The sequence below is a fragment of the Thermobia domestica genome, chromosome 4 (genome assembly GCF_964235325.1).
Source record: "Thermobia domestica chromosome 4, izTheDome1.hap1.1, whole genome shotgun sequence".
NCBI lineage: Eukaryota > Metazoa > Arthropoda > Insecta > Zygentoma > Lepismatidae > Thermobia > Thermobia domestica.
In genome coordinates, this window is record NC_137457.1 from 47,408,402 (window position 1) to 47,432,035 (window position 23,634).

A 23,634-nucleotide genomic window follows, 5' to 3' on the forward strand; every position below is an offset into this window, starting at 1 on the left:
TTTCTGTACCCATTAGCTGTCAACGCTTTTTAGTAATTTGCATTTTTTCATTTATACCCTATCAATGTATATGCAGGGCCTGCGAGGCCCTTGACCAGATTGCGTTCGCATTGCATTATTTTCAATTTTTTTGACGTAAAATATATCTTTCTATAATATTTTCATACCTGGCATTGAATAACTGGGTGCTTTTATACATTTTAAGATTGTCAATAGATGGCACTACGCACGTTGATAGTGACTTTCTTGTACATTTTTCCCCAAAGCATTTTACATTGTAAATTTGCAAAGAAATAAAATGTGTTTAGTAAATTGTATCCAACTTATATCAATTTTGGAGAATGTAATAGATATTGATGTAAGTATGATTTTTTTTATTTTCCACTTATAAATTACTGAAGGTTTTGCTATTTTAGGAATGTATTTGTGTTGCCGTTGTAAGTCGAGTTTCACATCATCATCGATTGTTCAATCAATCGATTATCGGCTGTGACGTACCAGACGTAAGAACAGCTGTTTTTTGACTTCCTTCCTGTTCCTTATCCTGGGCTTTTTTCTGCGTCATTCCTTTGAGCACTACTCTCCAGACTTATCAAGCCAAGGGTGTGTAGTGCTACAGGTTTGTCCAGAGAACTGTTCAACCTTGGTGACTATCCAAACGGGTCACCTCACCTGCATTACATTTCATCTCATTACGTCCCATCTCATCGGTTTGGGCTTTGGCCCACCATCTATACTCCATGGCGGATCCTGTTTCGGTCGCAGGCTCTCAGATAGATGGTCATCATGGAGGTCTACCACCAGTATTTCTTGTTCCTCCCGTTCATTCCACGAAGGTGGAAAAGCGGAAGGACGGCCATAGACACCGCCGAGCTTCGAAGCGCTCTACAGCCTCCTCTATCTCGAATGCCTCCAGCAGATCTAGATCACCACACCATCCAGAAAGCTATGCTGAGCGAGTCATGAACTCACCGCCAGCAAAGAAACAACATTTGAGCCACACAGATCCTTCCGTTGCCATGGATACCGCTATTTCTCATCCATCATCGTCACATCAATCCCATCCGCAATCAGGCATTTCATCCATTTCAGCTCCACAGATTCATTCATTTCTGCTCCAAAACTTCGATCCTAAGTACGATAACATTAAGTACGTGGTTCTGCAACTACGCAAGTACTTACCGAGCATCGCTCTTTCTCAAGTAGTAAAGTCCCGTAATGGAATAATCTTCAAATCTCCAGATCCCAACTTTGCTATCACCATCCGGAACAAAGCTTCCTTTGAAATCTTTGGGAAAACTGCGAAAATCGAAACACTCAGTTCATCGAGACGTAAGCAACCACCACCTCCTAGGAAACCTCCTCTTCTCTCTGTTGTTATTAGGGGAGTCGACCCCTCGTACACAGATGAGGAAGTTCACGAAGAATTGCAGCTAGAAGGTTTCAATATAACAAAAGTTCTTGGTATTCGCAATGATCAGGGGCCCACATACATGATGAGAATCTTAACCCCATCACAGGAGACGATTGATTCATTGCTTACTCATGGCGCACTAATCTATAAAAAGAGGCACCGTGAAGAACCATCTCGCTCGTCACCACCACTTCCTCTTCGTTGCGAAAATTGCCAAGCTTACAATCAGCATACCACTGCTAATTGTCGCAACACAGTTGTTTGTGGTTACTGCACTGGTAGTCACTCAACGCGCACATGTTCCAATCTACAACTTCCGCCTCGCTGTGTTACATGCAAATAACAGCATCCAACTTATAGCTACAGGTGCAAAGGAAAGCCTCAACCGGAAACCTCTCATCCTGAGCTAGTAGCTCCACTCCGGACTCACGACTCCTCCACAAACACTGACTTTCCCGTCGACTCCACTCCTGTCACCATTGATAAACTTCTTGCTTTCACTACATTAGCATTACAAAATATCCACCCCTTCATTCGTCCTCATATCCTCCAGCAAATCATTCACGCTGCTCGCATTATCTTTCATGTTTCATTCAACGCAACTTATTCTAATACAGATGCTCATTTTCACACAACAAATCTCCCACCTACTTCTTAACTGCCATCACCTATTGTACTTAATTATGGCTCTTGTCGTCTTATTCCTTAATATTCGATCCTTTTCTAAAAACAAATTACTATTCGAAACGCTACTGCTCGAAGAAAAGGCAAACGCCTTTCTCCTAAACGAAACCTTTCTTAAAAGATCGGACGCTATCCACCTTGCTCGTTATAACATCCATCGCCACGACAACCTTCTTCCCGCTCAGAGAGCCAATGGTGGGGCAGCCATAGGGTTTTACCATACCCTTCCCTCACGGCGCCATACTTGTCCATTACCAAATCTTCCCGAGCATGTTATCACGACTCTCTATTTCCCTCAAATTGCCATCACTCTCGTCACCATTTATATAAGACCAGGACATCCGATACCTCTTGCTTTTCTCCAACATATCTCCAACACATACAAGCACTATATTATCATGGCAGATATCAATCTCCATAGCCGTACCGATAATGAACGCACCACCTTCACTCAATTTGTTACTTCCAATACCACAGGTATTCTTCATGATCTACCGGCACCATCTCGTCCTGTCTCTCAGACGACACCCGACATAGTCATCACTTCTAGTACTCTTGCCTCCTACTGTACAGTTGATGTACTTCCACTTCTTGGCAGCGACCACGCACCTATTCGGTTGACGTACCGCCATACTCAGGCCTCTCACTCTACTAATCCACCACATCTTCGGCCAACTCTTCGCTTTGACAAAGCCAATTGGGACAAGTACCGTGACCATATCTCTGAGTCATTACATCATCTCCAACCTCCAGCGACAGAAGACCAGTTATATGACAGCATTAATACCATTAACTCAACTATCACTCATGCATCAGAACTTTACATTCCTTCCACTTTCTCCACACCATATAAACCTCGTCTTCCCCCACAATACTTACCTATGATTCGCCGTTCCCGTCAATTGTACCGAGAATACCTCCGTACTAGAAATCCTGATACTCTTCATCATCATAACCAATTACAGCGTTCTGTTCGAAACTATATCAAGGCTTATAAACTGAGACAATGGGTCAAAACGTGTAATGCCCTTAATGAAACCAGCCATTACACAAAATTTTGGAAAAGGTTTAATGCCCTGTGTGGCAAATATACCAAGCCGCATTATCCACTTCTTCGCAATAACGCTCCGCTCCAAACTGACCAAGAGAAAGCAAACGCTTTTGCTGATTACTTGCAGGACATCTTTACACCTGCACCGTCTACCAATCTCACCAAAGCACACCCTGTTAACCGCATCAGTCTTGAATCTTCTGACTTACAGCCTAACGTTTCTCATACGTTACCAAATCATCCACTCACAACATCCATCACTACCGATGAAATCATTACTGTTGTTAACCGTAAGCGAAATTCCGCCCCTGGCTTTGACAACATTACATATAGGCATATCAAAGAGGGTCCTCCATTATTATTGAATCTGCTCGCCATTATTTACACATTCATTCTTCGCACAGGCTTCTTTCCAACAGACTGGAAAACTTCTAAAACTCTGATGTTTCTAAAGCCCAATAAGCCTCCAACTGACACATCCTCCTACCGTCCGATCCAGTTAACATCTACTTTCAGTAAAATCCTAGAACGTATCCTTGTTAAGCGACTCCATCCGTATCTCGAAACCAAAGGTATACTTCCTATTCACCAAGCAGGCTTCCGACCTTCCTACTCTATCAACGATCAACTCCTTCGCCTCACCAGTCTAATCACAACCCACTACAATTCTATCAAACCCTCTTGCCTTCTACTATTTGACTTGGAGAAAGCCTTTGACAAGGTATGGCATCTTGCACTTCTTTACAAACTTATTCACCTTAAATTTCCCACTGCTTACGTTCGTTTTATTTATCACTTTCTGGTCTGTCGCCTTTCTTACGTCTCCATCAACAATCAGCTCTCTCATCCTATATTTCTTCTGTCTGGAGTACCTCAGGGTTCTGCTTTATCGCCTCTATTGTACATTATTTTTGTGGCCGATTTTCCTTCGCTTCCTCCTGACATTTATTTATTTCAATATGCGGACGATACTGCCTTTCTAGCCTTGGGTAACACAATTCGGCAAATTAATCAACATCTGCAAGAGGCCATTAATCGCTTCACTAGTTGGTGCACCAAGTGGAACCTCTCTATTAATGCAGCGAAAACTCAAGCTATCACTTTCATTCCACCTAGCAAACGTTCTAAGGTCCATCGAAACCCGGCGTTACTCTCACTTCGGGTTCACGATACTCCCATCATTCCAACCAGAACAGTCACCTACCTAGGCATCATTTATGATACTCACCTAACCTGGAAAGCTCACCTACAGCACATCGCTGCCAAAGCCTACCAACGCCTAAATCTCCTGAAGCGCCTCACTGGTACGACCTGGGGACTCCGACCGACCATAGTTCTTAATACATACAAAGCATTCATGCGTCCAGTTCTCAGCTACGGCTTCCCCGCCTGGATTTCTGCACCAGCTTCCTTTTACGAAAAGCTGAGAATTCTCGAACGGCACGCATTCCGCATAGCCCACCGTATCCAGCTACCCAGCCCCACCAGAGAACTTTATGAACTCATTACATTCCCCAGTATCACATATCATCTTGAGTCTCTCCGACAGAAATTCATCTCAGCTCGTTACAGCTCTCAGCATCCATTACTCATGGCCAGCATGCATTTTCATGAGCTTCATCCTGTCCGTCCTCGGTACGTTTACTCTCCACTCTGTCTCCTTTTCACCCTTTACTGCTACACTCTGCCTCCCGATCATCCAGATCGATTCCTGTTACAAGACTATCAACTTCATGCCCATCTACCTCACATTTTCCCTTCATTTACTGCACAATGATACCTCTTGTGTCTAACAGGGCTCCCATCGTCCTCATCAGCCTAGAGATGCCCCTAGGCAGAAGATAACACGCTTTTTTCTTCCTAACATAACCATGTGTTGTCCCGTGCATCGCACTTCATCACATTCTTCGCCCTCATTATTGTCTAATTTAATACTTTACATGTTAATTATTTTGTATGTGTTCATATCAAATAATAACCATTTACTGTATCCCATTATGTTGCGCTTCGCTTCATAGCACTTGTTATTGTATCTATTTTATCATAGTCATTGTTATTATATATTTTCTATGTGTAACATAAAGTAATCTACATTGCAAGTTGTGTCTAATAAACGTAGAATACCTTTCCTAACGTTATGATTATGGTCGCAAAGATCATAATGTCCTGGTTCAGATAAATAAAAATAATAAAGGATCCCTAACAATATCACTTAGCCCAACCATTGTTCCTCTGAACCTAAAAACTATCCTCTCACATCCTATACCTAAGAGAGGGTGTAGCCCTCTAAAAGGATGCTAGCCTCCGGCTAGCCTTAAAAAAAAGTCGAGTTTCCACACTTTCTTATGCATGTCCTGCCTGGCAACATGCTTCTAATAGCCATCTTCAAACACTCGAAAGTCTGCAATCGAGGGCCGGTCGCATCATCACTGGTCACGACAGATATACACGCAACAGACAAATTCTGGAAGATTTAGAGCTGCCTCCTGTTAGAGAAGTTCTACGGCATCTCCTTCATGAGTTCTGGCATACTTTACCAAGACATGTTAATCCAGCTATAGCCACCATCGGCACCGAATGCGCTCTACGGAATGTTCATCGCACGCCACGCATTTAATATCTTTCCATAGCTCGTAATAACAATATCAGCTACTCTGCGACAGTTGCAGGTGTAGACTTCCAGACATAACAAAACAATAGTAATACCCAACTAGCCACCAGCACATCTATATATATTCTTTATGCCATCTTACACATGAAGTCACGGGCTTCGGCCCGATACTCTTCACAAAACTTCAACATTACCGTGACCGTGACCGTGACCATGCCGATGTAAGTTGAAGATTCGTGTGTTTCGTATTACATTTGGTGCTACAATGGCCTCTTCTCAAAAAAGGAAAGCATCAGACGAAGACTTCAGCACTTTTGTGCGTATGTGTCTTGACGAAGAGACAGTGATATCCGATAGTAGTGCGACCGACTCTGAAGTTGAGGATTGTTCTAGTACTGCTCGGCCTATTAGTGCTCGTGAGGAAAGTGATCAGGACTATTCTTCATCAGGTTCAGAGTATTGTAGTGACAGTGAGTGCATACAACAAACATAGAAAGATGATACCTTCATTAGCGTAAATGGAACAGAATGGAAGAAGAACGCTCCGTCTACTTCACGTACCCGAGCTCATAATATTGTAAAGTGTACCCCCGGTGTTTCAAGGGAAGTGAAAACATCGTGTCCCAAAGACGCATGGAATTGTTTCATAACCCATTCAATGATAGAAGAAATTATACATTGCACTAATTTGGAAGGGAGAAGATTAGCAACGGAAAAGGGGAAGCAGTGGAAGAACGTTTCCATTGAAGAAATGAATGCGTTTTCCGGTTTTCTGTTACAAGCAGGAGTTGAAAAGAGTTGGGATGTGCCTATTCGTGAGCTATTTCTGGACGAGAGGTCTAATCCTCTTTACAAAGCAACAATGTCTGTCAACCGGTTTGAAGATATCCGTAAAGCACGACAAGCGTACCCGAAGTGTTCGTCTGCAAACGGACAAGCTAGTACCAATTAGTTATGAGTGGAATCTTTTTCTTGATAATTGCAGAAAAGTAATTATTCCTAGTGAGTTTGTAACGATTGATGAACAATTAGAGCCATTTCACGGAAAGTGTTGTTTCATACAATATATGCCGAAAAACCCTTCCAAATATGGCATAAAGATCTTTGGTTGTGCGATGCCAAATCATCATACGCTGTTGATGGGTGTGTATATACAGGCAGCAAACCAAATGAGCCATATCAAAGAAATTTGGGAGCAAATATTGTCAAAGAACTCACTCAAACCGAGAAAAACTCTTCAAGAAACGTAACAATGGATAATTATTTTACCAGTGTTAGTCTTGCAGAGGATATGCTTCAGCAAGGAATCACAATAGTGGGAACAATAAAACAAAACAAATCTGATATCCCGAAGGAGCTTAAAGCATCTCCCTCAAGAGAAGTAAGATCTTCAATTTTCGCCTTCAAAAATGACATCACTCTTGTAAGTTACGTACCCAAAAGGAACAGATCAGTAATTATACTTAGTACAATGCATCATGACAAATCCATTGTTGAAGACCATCCGAAGAAGAAACCGGAAATAATAAGTTTCTATAACTCAACAAAGGGAGGTGTCCAGACCAGAAAGTTCGTTGCTATACTTCCAAATGACAAAGTCGAAGGTGGCCTTTTGTATTATGGACGAATATGATGGATGTTGCAGCTTTGAACAGTTATGTTGTCTTCTCCACTCAACATCCAGGGTATTTTCCGAACAGAACAGACAAAGTCGTCTTTTTCTTAGAGAACTCGCAGAAGAATTAGTGAAAAATCAGATGATCATGAGACTTCCAATACCTAATCTCCCAAAGTCAGTTCAAGATGCCTTGAAAAGATGTGGAGTTTCCAAGCCAATCTAAGAAGTAAGTTCAAGAACCAAAAAGGAGGAGATGCGGATTCTGTCCTTACGATCTTCACAGAAAAAGCACCTTGACGTGCTCCAAGTGTGGAAAAAACGTTTGTAAGCAACACAGTAAGTTAGTTTGTAACTCATGCTTCTCATAAGTGAACAGTGTTACCTGAACTACTGAATTTTGCAAACTCGACGGCACATGCTTAGAAAAGTTTGTGTATTGTGATATAGGAACTAATGGTACTTAAGTCAGTGTAGTGATAATATAAATGTCATAAAAGGCTTATAATCCCAATAATAATCAAATCACTAAAGCTCTTGGTATACATGCTGCATAGTTAGAGTTCAAAAGCTTTATATATATAAACTATAGTTCTAATAAAATATATTATTACAAACGCCATAGCATGTTATTTAGGTGAAATGATTTAAAAGCTTATTATTTTCATTGAGAAATCTACAGGGCCTGCGTATGCATTTATGTATAATTTTTATACCATGAATCTAAGGGTTAAGGACATGACTTACCTCCCGAAACGGGTCCGGTGTCTAAATGGTAATATGTATTATGTCCTTTCTTTCTCCTGTATTTTGTATGTGTTTAAGTTTGTACGCAAATCATCAGGACGGTTTCTATTTTTCTCAATACAGAAAAACATCCTTCACTTAGCTCATTTGAAACGTTTTGATTTCGAACACCCAACCTAACTTCATCTCTGGTAGTCTTTGTCTTCAGCTTTCCTTTCTTTCTTTACGTAACTGCATCACATTCATCTTTCCGTTTCCACAATTAATGCAGATTAAATATTCGCCTCCATCCTTATATTCGCGATATTTCTTGGTTACTTGGAGATTTTTTCTTCTATATTACCTCACTCAGTTGAGTTCATCACTTTCATGGAGGTGAAGGAATGGATAAAAGTAAATATTATAGTAGATTTATATTGTAGTAGATTTATCGACTTCTACACTAGTTTTTCATACCCAAATTTGAACTCTTCTCAGCTTCTGAAGCGTAGGATATTTTTCATTAGAGATTCTAAATTAAGATACCACAACATTCTTTCGTTTGTTCTGAGGTCTCCAATGGCATGGACTGGATACTTTGTTTGTACTGTGATTTCCATAAAGTCCATGTCGTTCTGAAAATCTTGTTCTGGGACTTCTTTCGCACTTGGAGATATATGCTATACTTGGCCAACTGTTTCGGCATATTGAGCATTAAATTTGTCTCTTCTACAATACGTTTTAAGATAAAACACTCTGCTCTTCATTTCATTCATCCAAATACATCAGTTGCAAATTAAAATTACATTGTTACTGTTGAAACAGTAACGAATAACAATAAAAATAATTAGTATAACACAATATGGTCACATTACTCTTGTTTTTAAAGTAAGAAAATCTCCTCCAATGCTTTACCTGGAGGAGGTTCCTAGTGTTGAAGCTACATCACCTCTCTGCACCGCCATACTTACTCTTTGGATTAGGAAGGTGGTTGCTCTTTCATTACCGGATAACTGTCTGATGCGTATTTTCTTCCTTTCCCTATCTCTTTCCGATCTGTTGAATTGAAGAGAAATTTCGGTTAGAAGGTGCAAAAGGGTCTGTGCATGTGAAGTCCCAAATTAAGACTTTACTTTTCTGACAAGGAATTACGGATATCCCATCCTTTTTTTTTCTTCTGTTCTCACAATGATGTATTGCAGTTGGACTGTCAAGGATGTCTAACTGTGCTCTTTATGTAGGTTCGCAAATATCTACTCACAGTCTTAACGAATTCCTATTCTAAAAGATTCATCATTCAGGCGAAGGCCTAGAGAACGTGATGGCAAACATTTGGGCCAATGACCTGCCTCAACGGACGATGCAGCGATGAGTCTGACCTTGTTTTCTGGGTTGTCGGAAGACTGTAGTAAAAATGAAAAATTTGATTGTATAATAGGTTCGTCCTATGTGGATTGTTTAGCCCTGAAACTGAAGTCGGATAAATCGGAGCCCACCAAAAACGACTATGTGGACAAGCAATCTTGAACTTCAGAATTCCAGTGAAGATTGTTGTTCTGTTGAAGAAGTGATTTTATTAGACATTGAGATCCGTAGAATGATGCCAAGAAGGCGGGAATAGCCAAATCTAAGGCTCTTCGAATAAATAATCCATCAACATTATCTGGGAGAAATCCCTGAAGCCATGTGCTATCCTCAAGGACAAAATTTAGAATAGATTCCAAACCAGATTTTATACGGTTGTCATATCTTTCTCATAAATCCTCTTCTTTCCATGAAGGTGAACATCGCAGGAAATATAATAATCTTGGGTTGGAAAATGATGTTCTTAGTAAGTAAAAGGCAGAATGAGCAGATATTTATGATAGATGTGAGAAATACATGTGTAACTGGTTAATCTTCTCAGTTAATAGAGTTCTGATTGTTTCAGCTCAGGGAGGAGTTCCAAGGAGGAAAGCGTTTGATGGCGACATGAATCGGATACCTGGAGCTACTTGGTTGTTTGACGAAAACAGTGTGCCGTTTTGTTCACTTGTAGTTTTAAGAAAGCTGATTTCATATTTCTAGAAATTTAGTTGCAGACCAATTGTAGCTGTCTGTGTGTTGATCATTTAAAATGTATTTAATACAACAGCCGGATCAACAGCTATTGCACCATCATCGAATTACCAGATGTTTATGTCTGACTTGATATTATTGACTATAGTCTGCAATATTAGGGCAAATAATGCTGGACCCAAAGGATTACCTTGTTGAACTCCTCTTTCTAATAAGATAATATCTTTGCCATAATATAAATTCTAGCTTGCTGGCTTCACCATAGATTTGGTGTACATAGGGGTATATCGAAGGAAAACTTTCTTTGACGATAGATAGCATTGTACACCTGTCTATTTCATTGAATTCGTTCCTAAAATATATTTTAAGAAAGCTTTGGGTTTTTGGTGATAGTATGAGTAATAGATACGCGCTGTATGTGCTGCCGATTCAGCACCATGTTGAATGCCTACTCCAAGTTGGTGTGGAGCCAAAAATTTGTGTAGTGGATGTTTAATCCTCCAACAGATAATCTTGGATGCAAGTCTGAATTTGAAATACCTCTGATGCTGAGAAGGAGAATACCAATGTGGAAGATCAGATGTAGGAAATAGATATCCAAGAGATAGCACATAGTGTTTATAAGGAAGTATGTGGAGGAGAACACCACACCAACAGGTCTTCGGATAAATCAGTGAGACATAAAAAGCTAATCAAGGAAGCAGAAAAGCAGCTCACGGGGGACACCATAATTAGGAGAACTAAAGGTGTGGAAGACAGTCAGAAAGGGACTGAAAAAGAATGAAAATTAAAGACAAGTTATCTACATTTGTGAGATTGAGCTTAGAGACTGAGCCTTGTAGTAGAGATTGTAATGAACAGGTAGGAAGAGAAAGTATAAGGAGGAGGGAAATCTAATAACATTTTGAAGAAATGTAAATGATTGCCTTGGAATATTAAAATAGACTAAGCGTCATTGCGAGAAATTTGCTAAAACAATTAAGGACGGAAAAAAAATAGGCTAGAAATGTAAATGGACGGAGAAAGGAAAATCAACTTCATGGACATGATATTAGAGAAAATTGGAGGAAACTTCGAGAAAACTAGGTACAGGATAGAACCCAATGCTGAGATATACTTCCTAAGAGGAGAGACGTAGACATAAGGACGGAGAAGAATTTTATACTGGACATGAGAAAGAGGGATAAAAATATAGATAGCCAGGAAGAAAGAAACGAAGAGAGCTGACACAGAAATACCATGCCAGCTACTTAAGGGAAACAGATACTGAAGAGAAGCTTTAAAAAATAGAAAAGAGGAAGATGTGAAGAATGAAGGGAAGAATGGTTTGGAAATGAAAGTTTATGCGATAAAACGGAGCCACTGAAAAAACGTTGAAGAAGGAAGAAATCACAACTTATAGAAAAGAAGGAAAGACGATAATATAGTTACTGATATCAAAAATGAAAGACGAGAGAAAGGAAGACAAGATCAAAAGAGGATGGAATAATGCACCAAGTTAATTGTAACGAGTGCTAGATGCTAGATGAAGTACGTAGGGGAAAGAGGAAAGAAGTTAGAACAAAAGACTAGATGATGCTACACTAAAAATAAAAAATGAAATGATTTTTTTTTAATTTTACGTCGCACAGTTACGCAGGCTAGGCTGAAGAACTCCAGGGATGGGAAATGAATCGAGTTTGAAATGGATAATTGGAAGAAACGGGAGAACAACAGGAAAACCTACTCACACGGCTATTCTCCACAACAAAGTCCACTACGCGCAAACTCGGGTCAAACGAGGGACCCCCAAACACCAAAGCTGGATGCTCTATCACTGAGTTAAGACTACAAAGACTGTGGAACGCAATATATATAAGAAGCGGGACATGAGATAAATTGGGAATGAATAAAAGGAGTATAGAGTGAAAAGGATTTTGATAAGGAAATGTCAAATAGCCTAGTATATTAAGAAATATGGGAAGAGAAAATGTATGAGAGACATTCTAAAATATACCTTACTGTATTTACGAAACAAGAAATGTCGGATTGCTAGGGGTGTTTCATCTAAACTATTGATTCTTCAAAAAATGTATAGGACCTTGTTGCGTTTAATCAAATAGTAAACATTTTTGTTACAAAATATAGTTAATAAAATCTCCATTTTAAATGACAATAAGAGAAATAGCTCTAAATGTTTTGCCAGTTGTCCTGGAGTTATCTATCCCTGGAAGGTCTCATACTTTCCGTTGCATGGCGCTGGTTGTACCTGTATGCTCCTCTGGAGTATGCAGGTAGGGAGCGAAGTATTGTTCCAAATAAATTAATTGGGTGTAGTTCGTTCTAAATTTGCTGCGAATTGATAATATGGGGAAGTGAACTGAAATTGTGTTAACTTAGTGGAAAGAAGAACTGAGATTTATCCATAGTATCGGTTAAGAAGATTCTGGCCAAATCTAACCACTAAATTAGTATTCTTTCTAAATAAATGAGTGGTTCGTGCTGGTTTGTTTGGTAGATTTCAGTCTCCTTAGAATACTATTATACTTAGGTCATATCTTTTGACTTAACAGCTTTTTAAGAGCTAAGATTGCTGCTTGCTAACCTATTTGACGTAACCAGTTAATTTTATCTACTGAAAGATGCACAAAATTACATAAAGAAATTCATTGCTTTAAATATAGTATTTTATGAGTTTAACAACCCTTATTGTTCTTGGATCTGGGGACATATCAATTTCATATGTACTTCTTGTTATTGAATTTCTTCGTATTATAGTAAAGTTTGTTATCTCTTTTGGGAAATAGGTTGTTGTAATTGCCACTACAACTGGTAACCTGCTATACAGCTTACAATCATACAAAGTCACTGTTTTTGTTAATTTTCTTCTTCTTTTGTCTCTGTGTAAGTATGATAGTTTTGGATTTATCTCTTTAATACCAAATAATTCAGTACTGAGAATTTTCGTTGGCATATAATTCTATATGTGTGTTTATTCCGCCAGAACCGTATTTACAGCAACTTTTATGCTCTTTCTTTTGGATAGTAATGTATTTTGAGCTAGAATGTAAGGGATCCGAGCTTTTTTTTTAAATTTTATCACGCTATTTTAGGAGGATTGTGGTTTAGGCCCCATTTTACCAAGATTGTTGCACCAGCTCAAATCTGAATAGGATACAATTTACTATGATATTTAGCTGATCGTAATACACAGGTTTATCAAGTTTTTAAAACTACCAAATTTAATGCAATCAAAAGCTAATTATTCACTGGACTACTCGTTTTAAATCCTTGTTCGTGCGAGAAAAGAAACATGCCTAGGATGATTTTGTTTTTTCTAAATCTTTTATCTGCATTTTAAGTTTTCTTAATACTGAATATAAAATTTCCTGTTAAATGGATTTCTCGTTTACAGAGAAGAGTTATCAAATATTTTTTTCTAATTAAACAAGATTTGCAAAATAATCACAAAATAAAATATACATTACAGGAATGTAAATTATAATATATGTAACAATAGAATTGAATGATAGTTTTGTTTCTTATTTTCAAAATATTTGTGTGTGAACTGAGCTTGTTTGTAATTTTCTTTTGTAACACTATTGATTGCCTTACAGATACACATCACTTGCTTAGTTGGCACATAGAGTGAAAGAAGCGTTTTATATTATTGCCAGCGTTTCGTGAATTTGGTAATGTATTTTTTATATTTCTTTTAGTAGAAAACTTGAATATTATTAAAAATAATTATAAGTTATATTACGTCATCACTAGGATTAGTTTATGTTGAAATTATGTATAGTAATTATTCTCCACTGAAACATTGTTCCATATTAGGAAAAATTGATTAACATGCTTTACTGAATTTAGCTATTAGTTCTTCAACTTTTGCTAAGGTTTACTTTATTCTTAGGATTTTGTCCATAGATTCTTTACACTTTACCCTTTCCAGAAGTCATCTCACCATTGCTTCCCTTCTCAAAATTTAGTAAAAGAACGCTAATATACTTTAGAGTACCAAACATTGGATATCCTAAAATGTAAGTATGTCATACTGTAAAATATGTGCCAAGATATATTGAAAGATATTTACTAACGTGATAAATTTACATAATTGTGTCAGAAGGGCTAAGTGAAGAAACACCGTTTCGTGCGAGAGCTTGAGGTTAAATATAACTTGTATTGCAGCGGCGGAAGGTTGCCAAGCGCTCTCGTTTATCCCTCAGCAAAGAAGAATATTTTTTTTGAAATTATTGTTCCGTAGATGTAGACAGTCTTGATTCTTTGATTGTTTTGATTTTTTGCTTGTTAGAAGGAATTGATTTTACTTTTTGTTAAACAATAATTGGTCTGAATGAGGTTGACTATTAGAACCTATAGTTTTCTGAATATTCATTAAGTGATTGTTCAAAAGAATTGCAATAATACATGGTTCACTAGTAAGATTGCCAATTGATTCAATGTCAATGTTTTCTTCAATTACTCGTTCTTTAGTATGTTTCATGATTAATTATCGGTCTTATTATCGGTCTTATTTGGCGCTCTTATTTTCAGATTTTATTATGCGTATTGAGTAATATCGTGCTCTTGCCAATTTTAAGATATTTTTATGTTTTTTATAGCTTATATAGTACCCTGTCATGTTACTTAGTAACTCTACTCCCTTATATGATAAATTGGAAAATCTTAAGTTCTTACTACAAACTTTTATTGTTGTAGCTATCCAAGATTTGTTATTTGTTATTGAAATTGGGCAAAATTCTCTAGGAAATGCCTCATTGTAGTAACGAGTGTATGCGTCACGGAAAATGTTACAAGCTTCTTTTAAGGATATTTGATGTATATTTCCTCCCAGCGTTCATGACTAGGTATAAAATTGAAATGGGAGATATTCGTTTCATTAAAAATTCTTGTGTATGCGGATTTGACTTTCGAGTGTGTTTTCATTAGCTTTTTGTACAATGAAAAGATTTAAAAGAAATAATTGAGTTCAATGATCCGAGAAACCACTCTTTATGTCTCTAACTTTGCTGTTTATGTATATTTTTGTTATAAAGTAATTGATCGATTACGCTACGACTATGATAAGTTATTCTTGTAGGTACATTGACCATTCGTGTTAAATAATACATATTTAAGAATAGGTTGAGTTGATCATCGATATCAGTTACAAGGAAATTTATATTCAGACCACCTCCTGTAACAGGATGTTTATTAGACTGAGCAAAATAGACCATAGTTAATTCACGGTTTTCAATAGAAATATTCAGATCGCTGTGAGGAGTTATATCATCACATATTACAAACTGGTCAAGAGTCTTATTGAAATACATAATGATAAAGTAATTCGAAACTAAGGTATCTATACTGGTAAGAATGTGCTTTCTTGTTGATTTTATCTTCGTTGCTGAAAGAAGAATAGAAGCAGGTACAACGAACAAATAAAATGATCCATCCATGCTGGAATGAGAAAAGAGAAAAAGAAAAAGGAGTTGAATTCCATTATCTTTTAAAGTCAGTTATATTTCAACTGACGTAAGTCTCAACGTGTGCTCATATTAGCTTGTAGGAAAACAACTAAACCTGTAATCGTAATATGGTCAGTTCGATTACATCATCGTTTATTCTTTTCAGTTTTTAATGATATTATCCTTAGTGCATAGATATTACCTTTGAATAATTATAATTCAAGAAATCACTTGTATATGTGTATATATTTAACGAATCAATCGAAGACATAAGTTTGTTTTAATAATAACATTTTAAATGGGCGTCTAGACTGAACGTCGGTATATTATACATTTATGTTAAATACTAATTAAGCAAAACTTGTAATGGCAATACAACTCGTTTCATGTAGCTTACAGGCTATAAAGAACGCTGAACTCCAGATTAATCAACCAAATAAGATTCAAACTTTGTAACTAATGACGATTTATTAGCTTTTCTATTAAATGTTTGTGTTTCGAGTACAAATTGGAACTATTTGGCTTTTCCATTAAAAATAACCTGTAGTATATACTTGTAAATTCGTAACTATAATGAAAATTCTACACATTCTTGTACCATTTAGAGTAAGACTGATATTGTCATATAACGATAAAGTTTCCTTATTGTTTTATCAAAAATGATAAAACATTTTCAAATATCTCATTCAAAATTTTCAAATAACTTCAATACGTAGTAGGTATGTCATAGTCACTACCATACGCCTATTAATATATAGGTACTAACATCAAAATAAGAAGATGACCCTCTTGAAACAAGGTCGAATAGATAGGATACTGTTAACCAGGATCATACCGGAATAATGAACCAGATTCGCAGCTCTTCTATTACGAATAAGTTATATAGAAACATAGTATTCATAAATAGTTGTCGTTCGTTTTATCATAATGCACTACAATGTAATGCATATCTAAAAGTTATCGTTCGTTTTATCATAATGCACTACAATCTAATGCATATCTAATGCACTACAATCTTTACTTAACATAACAAAAAGCATACAGCCTTTAGAAAAGGCTATGGCCTCTTTTCTCAAACCCGTTAAATATATATTTATTTAACTTAGACTATATTACATTCTAAAGAGCCTCTTTTGGACATGAACTATCTAGGTCGGAAGTCAAAGGACGAATATTTAACCATACATAACTTGTGCAATAGATTAAAATTCAGAACTAAATTGGACGCCGACCTCAAAGATCAAATATTAAACCTTATATGAAGGACGAAACATATTAAAATTCAGTTTATATATTTGGTGTAGAGGTCTAAAGTGAAGTATTTGACTGTGACAATTTCCTATACGGTACAACACTTAAAAATCTGTTTTCACATTTGTCAATGTATCATCGACTACTATATAACATAAGTTTTGACCTCGATATCAAAGTAAAATATTTAATTTAGTATAGCCCATAAACAGTACTACATATTATAATTCTGTATCCAAACAAAGCAATTCTCTTTGAAAATTATATACGGTAAAAATTGTGAAAGATCAAATATCTAACCTTGTATATCTTGAAATTGTTACTATATATTAAATTATATTTACTGACTTAGCAATGTTACATTGACAACTATATACACAAAAAGTTGTGAACCTCGAGGTAAAAGGTTAACTTTTTATATGTTACAACATGTTGAAATTTTGTTTGCTATTTCATTGTAATGACCACAAAGATTTGATATGAAAAAAGCTGAGATCTCAAGTCAAATCTTATTGTCTCAAGTCAACTCAAATTTGTCAAACCCTATTTAACATACCAGGAATTTCTTCCTAATTGTTTCTATGTCAGTCTATATTTCTCTCTTTTTTCATCCTCTTTCAAGATTCTTTTTATGCAATGTTTGTGAAGTGGATCTATGTAGAAGCAAATAGTTCAACCAATAAATTTTAAAAAAAATCTTTCCTTTATTTCTTTCTTAATTTTCTTCCTTTGTCCTACAAGCTTGATTTTTTTTAAATATTTATGTAGCTGATACAATTACAACCATTAACATTACAACTATTACTACTAGTTCCAAGTTCCTTTGATATTGAAATATTTAATTTCGGTGCAGCATCTTGGAACTTCGTAATAGTTCGTACATTTTTGTCCTACCAGACAAAATAATATATCACTCAAATAAACCAAGAGGGGTCATTTTTAAATGTTCAAAAAATTTCAATTTGTACGAAAAAAATTAAAATTTTAAACACTTCAATTGCCTGTATTGCGACAGTTTCAAATTTTAAATTTAATTAGCACATAATTCTGTATTTTTTTCTACTCCGAAGGCAATTTATACCCATGTAAGAAACAAAGGATGATCATCTAAAATTTGAATTGCCTATTTTCATGCGCCGCTAAATCTCCAATTTTGTATTTTCACTAACACAGAATTATCTACATTTGTCGGATATGTCTGTAGCAACCAGCACAAATTTACTATTCGAATAAGCGATGAAGAGTCGTTACAAAACTTGCGGACCAATTTTGTATTCCAAATTTTCAAATCAAAATTTAACTAGCTCAAAATTGTGTACGAGCCTCATATCTTTTTATATATATAATGAAAAAATGTAGCGTTTAAATAAGCGAAGGAGAGCAATATCAAACTTTGTAGTTTCATTTTGTTTAGTGCGATCATTTCAAATTCAAACTTTAAGTAACTAACTCAGTACCTTGTTACTGAATATTTATGTTCTACGAATTTCTAAATACACATATTTAATAATCTATATAAAGCGTGTCCAAAATGGGGTCTATAGAATGTAATTTCGACAGAGTTATGTAATTTAGACAATATAACCACAAATCTATAGTTATATTGTAAACTCTGCTATGGTAAAAATTGGTTGACGAAATGTTTTAGTAATTTCTATTATTATTTATAGGGTTATTTAAGACAATTCCTTGCTTTTAAATAGTGGTTGAAAACGTGCTCGTGCTTTTGCCTACGTTTATGTTGGTAACATGGGGTTGAAATTATGCTCGTGCTTTGCGAAACATTGGTGAAGATATTCTTGTACCATTTCATAATATGGGGTAGGAAAATGCGCTGAATTCCTTTTACTGTTCTTATGCTCAATTTTTGCTTTTAAACTGTTGAAAAGTGCTCATAATATTTTATTAGATTCTTATATAATTTTTGTTATGCTAAAATAATAGGTTGGTATATGTGTTCATATTCTTTCACTATCATTTCCGATGTGTTGAGTGAGTGAAAATGTGCTTAGTAGATGAAAAACGATCCTTAATCCATTGTCATCATATCAGAAAGAGTCCGTACAAGGGCCCATTTTAGCATACGTTATGATGTGTAAATTCATAGGAAGATATTTTTCGGGAATATTCACGTGAAGATTCCTCTAAATTCCTCAAAATGGGAGTTTACGTGCACTCACGTCCAAGATTATTGTCGCATGTGTATTTATAAATATGTTGTTATAAAAATATAATTTGGTAACGAATTTGACCGGTATTATTTATAAATTTAGATGTGTATAGTCGGCGATTACATATACATCGAACATTTTATGTAAATAAGAAAAACACAAAGAAAACTTTCTTGTCCATTAGCAACATTTTGTTTTACTCATTCTAATTTTCGTATTTATATTTCTTTTCCTATGAAATTTACAACAAATACACATTTTCTGATTATACACACACTATCAGTATTAAAAGTATCCTCCAAAATCATTATCGAATTATATTCTTACAAGAAAACAGTTTTCATATCACAGTATTACTGTTGTCCCCAAAGGAGTCTTCAAGATGTATTTTCTGAACGGTATTGTGTTATTTTATCAATACTTTATTATATTTAGAGAGTACGCATAAGTGTATATTTACTTACAATATGTCCTATTGAAGTAAATATGTGTGAAAAATGGTATACTTAGTACACATACATAATCAATAAACAGTATAAATTTATATGTAAGTGGATTTTCAAAACTTGACTCTACTACTGGTATTATAAACATTATAAACATTATAAACATCATAAACATTATAAACATGTTAAATTTCTAAATGTTATAAGCAAATTAGGTTGGGTAACTGCCAGAAGAAACAGGACTCACAATTAATCAACATTTGCAAATACATATTTATATTCACAATATCTCCAAGACGCTGATATATCTTTTTAATTTTGCACACACACTCCCACACACAAAATTTATTTCTACCTATTTCTCAAACTTTTATGGTGTAATTCACATGTAAGGGAAATCTGAGTTTTTTTTCAGACATTCGAATCAGCAACAGGAGACACACCAACGTCTATCTCAAACAGTGGTTCGGGTGTATTAATACTACGTATTTCATCTCTATTTCTACATAATTTCTACATTACTTTAAAAAGTAGTTTCTTTTCAACATTTGTAAGTTAGTACTTTGCTACTTTTTAGTACAAATTGAAATACAACTTTGAAGATCATATTAGTTATATAAAGTACAGGGAACGAGTTTAGCTCCTTCGTGGCTATGGAGTTAGCGTACGCGCTTCTGGCGTGGGAGACCCGATTCCCGGTGGGAGCTCATGTGGTTTCGAATCCACGTTAATCAGTAGGTCCACGTTTCATATAGCCTTGCTGCTGAACGGGACGCTAAATTTAATATCAAGTCAACTCAGGCAAAGAATCTAGTTTTTTAACCTCCAAATTATTTATTTAATACCTACAAGTAAATCATAATAAATGAAAATAAAGCAATTAGTCACATGAACTCCCACATAATCGGAAAAATCCCCAACAATTTAAAATGATCCTAGTAGCACTTCTTTTACGTATCACACGCTGAAAATAATAAAACTAATTCGAAAAACATGCTTATGATCTAAAGTGGACAAGGTGATAAGTGGACAAGTCCCTTGCAGTTTAGATCTTAGCGTTGTCTGGACATGCTTTTATTATTTTCACCGTACTTAACTTCCAACCATGATCATTTCAAAGAGTGGGAAATTTGTCTGATTGTGTGGGACTCTCAGTCATTTGTGTAGGGGTTGTGACAATTTGTGGTGGTGGAGTTTTGGACATTTCTGTGGGCTAATGGGGTCGTGCTACCACTGGAGATAAATTTGTATTTAAACGGCACCACAACTTTTAACAATTACCTTAACTATAATAGAAATTTATGAATCCATATTACATTGATTGATTTCGATATTTTACGGTTAGAAATCCACAACACTGAGTGCAAATAATATTTTATGTGGTTCTAACAGCACTGTTTTACGCGACCCCGAAAACAATCAATTCAACTCTAGTATCAAAAGTTTTCAATCGCTTTTATATGTTGTTCCCCCCTGCTACCTATTGGTGTGCTAGGAAAGTTACCCAAGCAGCACTACTTTCCAAATCCAATGTGTACGATTTATGGTTGAAACAACTTAAATCATACCAAAGGTAAGTAGGAACGCACACACACACACACACACACACACACACGCACACATACATACATCCAGACTGTTCCATAATTCGTGTAATTTTTTACAGCACTGGGAGAAGATGGAATTTTCACACTATTAATATAAAATTTAGCACCCTTATTGAGAAATATCTAAATTTTTCAATTTTCTAAACATAATAGAAGATAATTCTTTTTAGCACCCCTTTTAGGGTGTAAACACAAAAGTTCATTTTCCTTATGGGAGATTCAATGTTAAATTTTGGCAGCAGTTTTCTCAAATATTTATTCGCAAAGACGGCAAATGAGTTGTATTTGTCACAAAATGCATATATACTCATTCACAAAGCTAGTAAAGCCGTCTCAAACAGTATTTTGGGAAGGCCTTCCTTTTCGGGGGTAAGGAGCGTAAAAAGGTGGGTGTTACCAAATTCCCAAAATTTATTTCCGGAGTGTCAGTAAACGTCACATTGATCACGAATGTCACAGAATGAACGCCCAAATGCTCCTAACATGTAAACGTGACTGATAATGAGGCTACAGCCCCCTTTCAAAAATAAGAAAATCGCAATAAATATTCTTAAGTAGGGACATACGAGAAGAATGCATTTTTTATTTTATATTGTGAAATTTGGCATCATTGTAGTAAAGAAGTATGCGTTTTTGAAATCTGGAATGCTACTTTGGTAACGCAGCGCCTTAGGGGGCATAGGGGGCGAACCAGTAGATGATGGATCTTTATAAAAGTTTATTTTTTTCCCCGAAATGCTAGTAAGCGTCAGAGTTTTCACAAATGTCACAGAATTAATATTCTAATGCTCCTTGCATGGATAGTGTCTTATGTAGGGCTATGGTCTCTTTTCAAAAATAAAAAAGGACGATAAATTTCCTTAGCAGGGACTACGAGAAGAAGGTATTTTTTGTCAATTAATGTGAAATTTGGCGTCGATGAAGCAAAACAGTATGTGTTTCTCATATCTGCTATATTAATTTGTTAATGTACTGGCTTAGGGCGGCACAGGGAGTAAAGCATAAGGTATTGGATCTTTATTCAAATTCCAGGTTTTATTTTGGAAAATCCTATGTGTGTCAGATTATTCACAAATCTCACAGAATTAATATTCTTATGCTCCTTGCATGTGGCAGTGACTGATAATGGGCTACAGCCACCCTTCTAAAAATCACATAATTTACGGTAAACATCCTTAACAGGGACATACGGGAAAGAGATAAATATGCTTTACAATTAATGTGCAATTTGCCATTATTGTAGAAGAATATTTTGATTTTTTTTTAAATTTCGAATCTAGTGTAAATGAATATCGTCTGTCAGTGTAACATATTGAGAATATAGCTTTGTAGTTAGGCACGACTGGAATAAAAATTGTGTGTGTGTGTGTGTGTATTAATCTCCGCTTCGGTCTTTTAGTCGTAGAAGAGAACGAGTAAAACGATTTGATTTCTTATGTTATTTATGCCCTGGTTCTGCATTTCTGCATGCTGTTACAGCTTTTATAGATTTGTAGTTAAAATATATGTTTATTTTATACCTCTGTAGGGTTGCGAAATATACCTTAAGTTTCTGCATGTTGTCAAGCGACTGATGCTGCTGAGTTCAACTGGAATCGTAACTGGGAGTTGGAAGTACAATATTCTGCGCAATCGTGTAATTTGTACTAAACTGAAAGTGCTCATTCGTCACCAAGTGCTCCGTAAACCATGGGTCAGTGTGTGTGTGTGAGAGAGCCGAAATGCAATCCTTAAATTTTAAGTCCCTCCAAAATGCCGGATAAGCTGAAAAATACATTCGAAGAGAGAGCGAAACACTGAGAAACCGCAGTTTTACTCTAAGGCCTAGAAAAAAGCAAAGACTATATTCGTATTTAACATGTCCGAAAACAACTATATACCGGCCAAATCGTTTAAAATTGTCTTAAAAAGTGTATATCTCACATAAATCGTAAGACCTAGGTCAAAGAAAATGGTATTTGTAATCAGTGTGTCCGAAAACTCTATACGCCGAATTTCTTTCAATCGTTTAAATTTTCATTATAAAGGGCGAATCCCATATAAACTATAATACGTAGGTAAAAACATATATGTTATTCGTACCCAGCATGCACGAAAACCACTACAAGCCGAGTATTATCGAAATCGGTTAAAATTGTCTTCAAATGTACGCACCCCACATAAGCTATAAGACTTACGTAAAAATAAATATGATATTCGTAATCAACATGAACGAAAGCCTCTATATGATCAGTTTCATTACGACCGCTTAAAATTGTTATCAAAAGTGCGTATCCGACATATACTTTAAGACCTAGGTAAAAATAAGTATGATAGTCAAAACCAGCTTGTTCAAAGACCCCTCTATGCCGAGCTTTATGGAAATCAATTAAAATTGTCATACAAATAGCGTATCTCACATAAACTCTAAGAACTAGAAAAATAAATTACAGTCGGAATCAGCATGTTCGAAAATCCCTATTTACCAGGTTTTATACAAATCGGCTGAAATTGTCATAAAAAGGGAGTATCTCACTTAAATTACTTGGCTGAAGTAAAAATAAATATGATGTT

The 23,634-nt window shown here is 36.0% G+C and overlaps 1 protein-coding gene and 1 long non-coding RNA gene across 2 annotated transcripts in view; both read left to right on the forward strand.

Annotated features, from left to right (window-relative positions):
* The window catches only part of LOC145682749 (uncharacterized), a 1,030,881-nt gene that overhangs the window by 177,301 nt on the left and 829,946 nt on the right, over positions 1 to 23,634 (forward strand). The window contains exon 2 of the long non-coding RNA XR_014130952.1: positions 13,756 to 13,830. This is a non-coding gene — a long non-coding RNA (uncharacterized LOC145682749). The remainder of the gene's footprint in view (positions 1 to 13,755; positions 13,831 to 23,634) is intronic.
* LOC145682746 (uncharacterized) lies at positions 7,013 to 7,393 on the forward strand. The gene has a single exon (XM_081754131.1). The coding sequence runs from the start codon at positions 7,013 to 7,015 to the stop codon at positions 7,391 to 7,393; it is 381 nt and encodes a 126-aa protein (XP_081610257.1).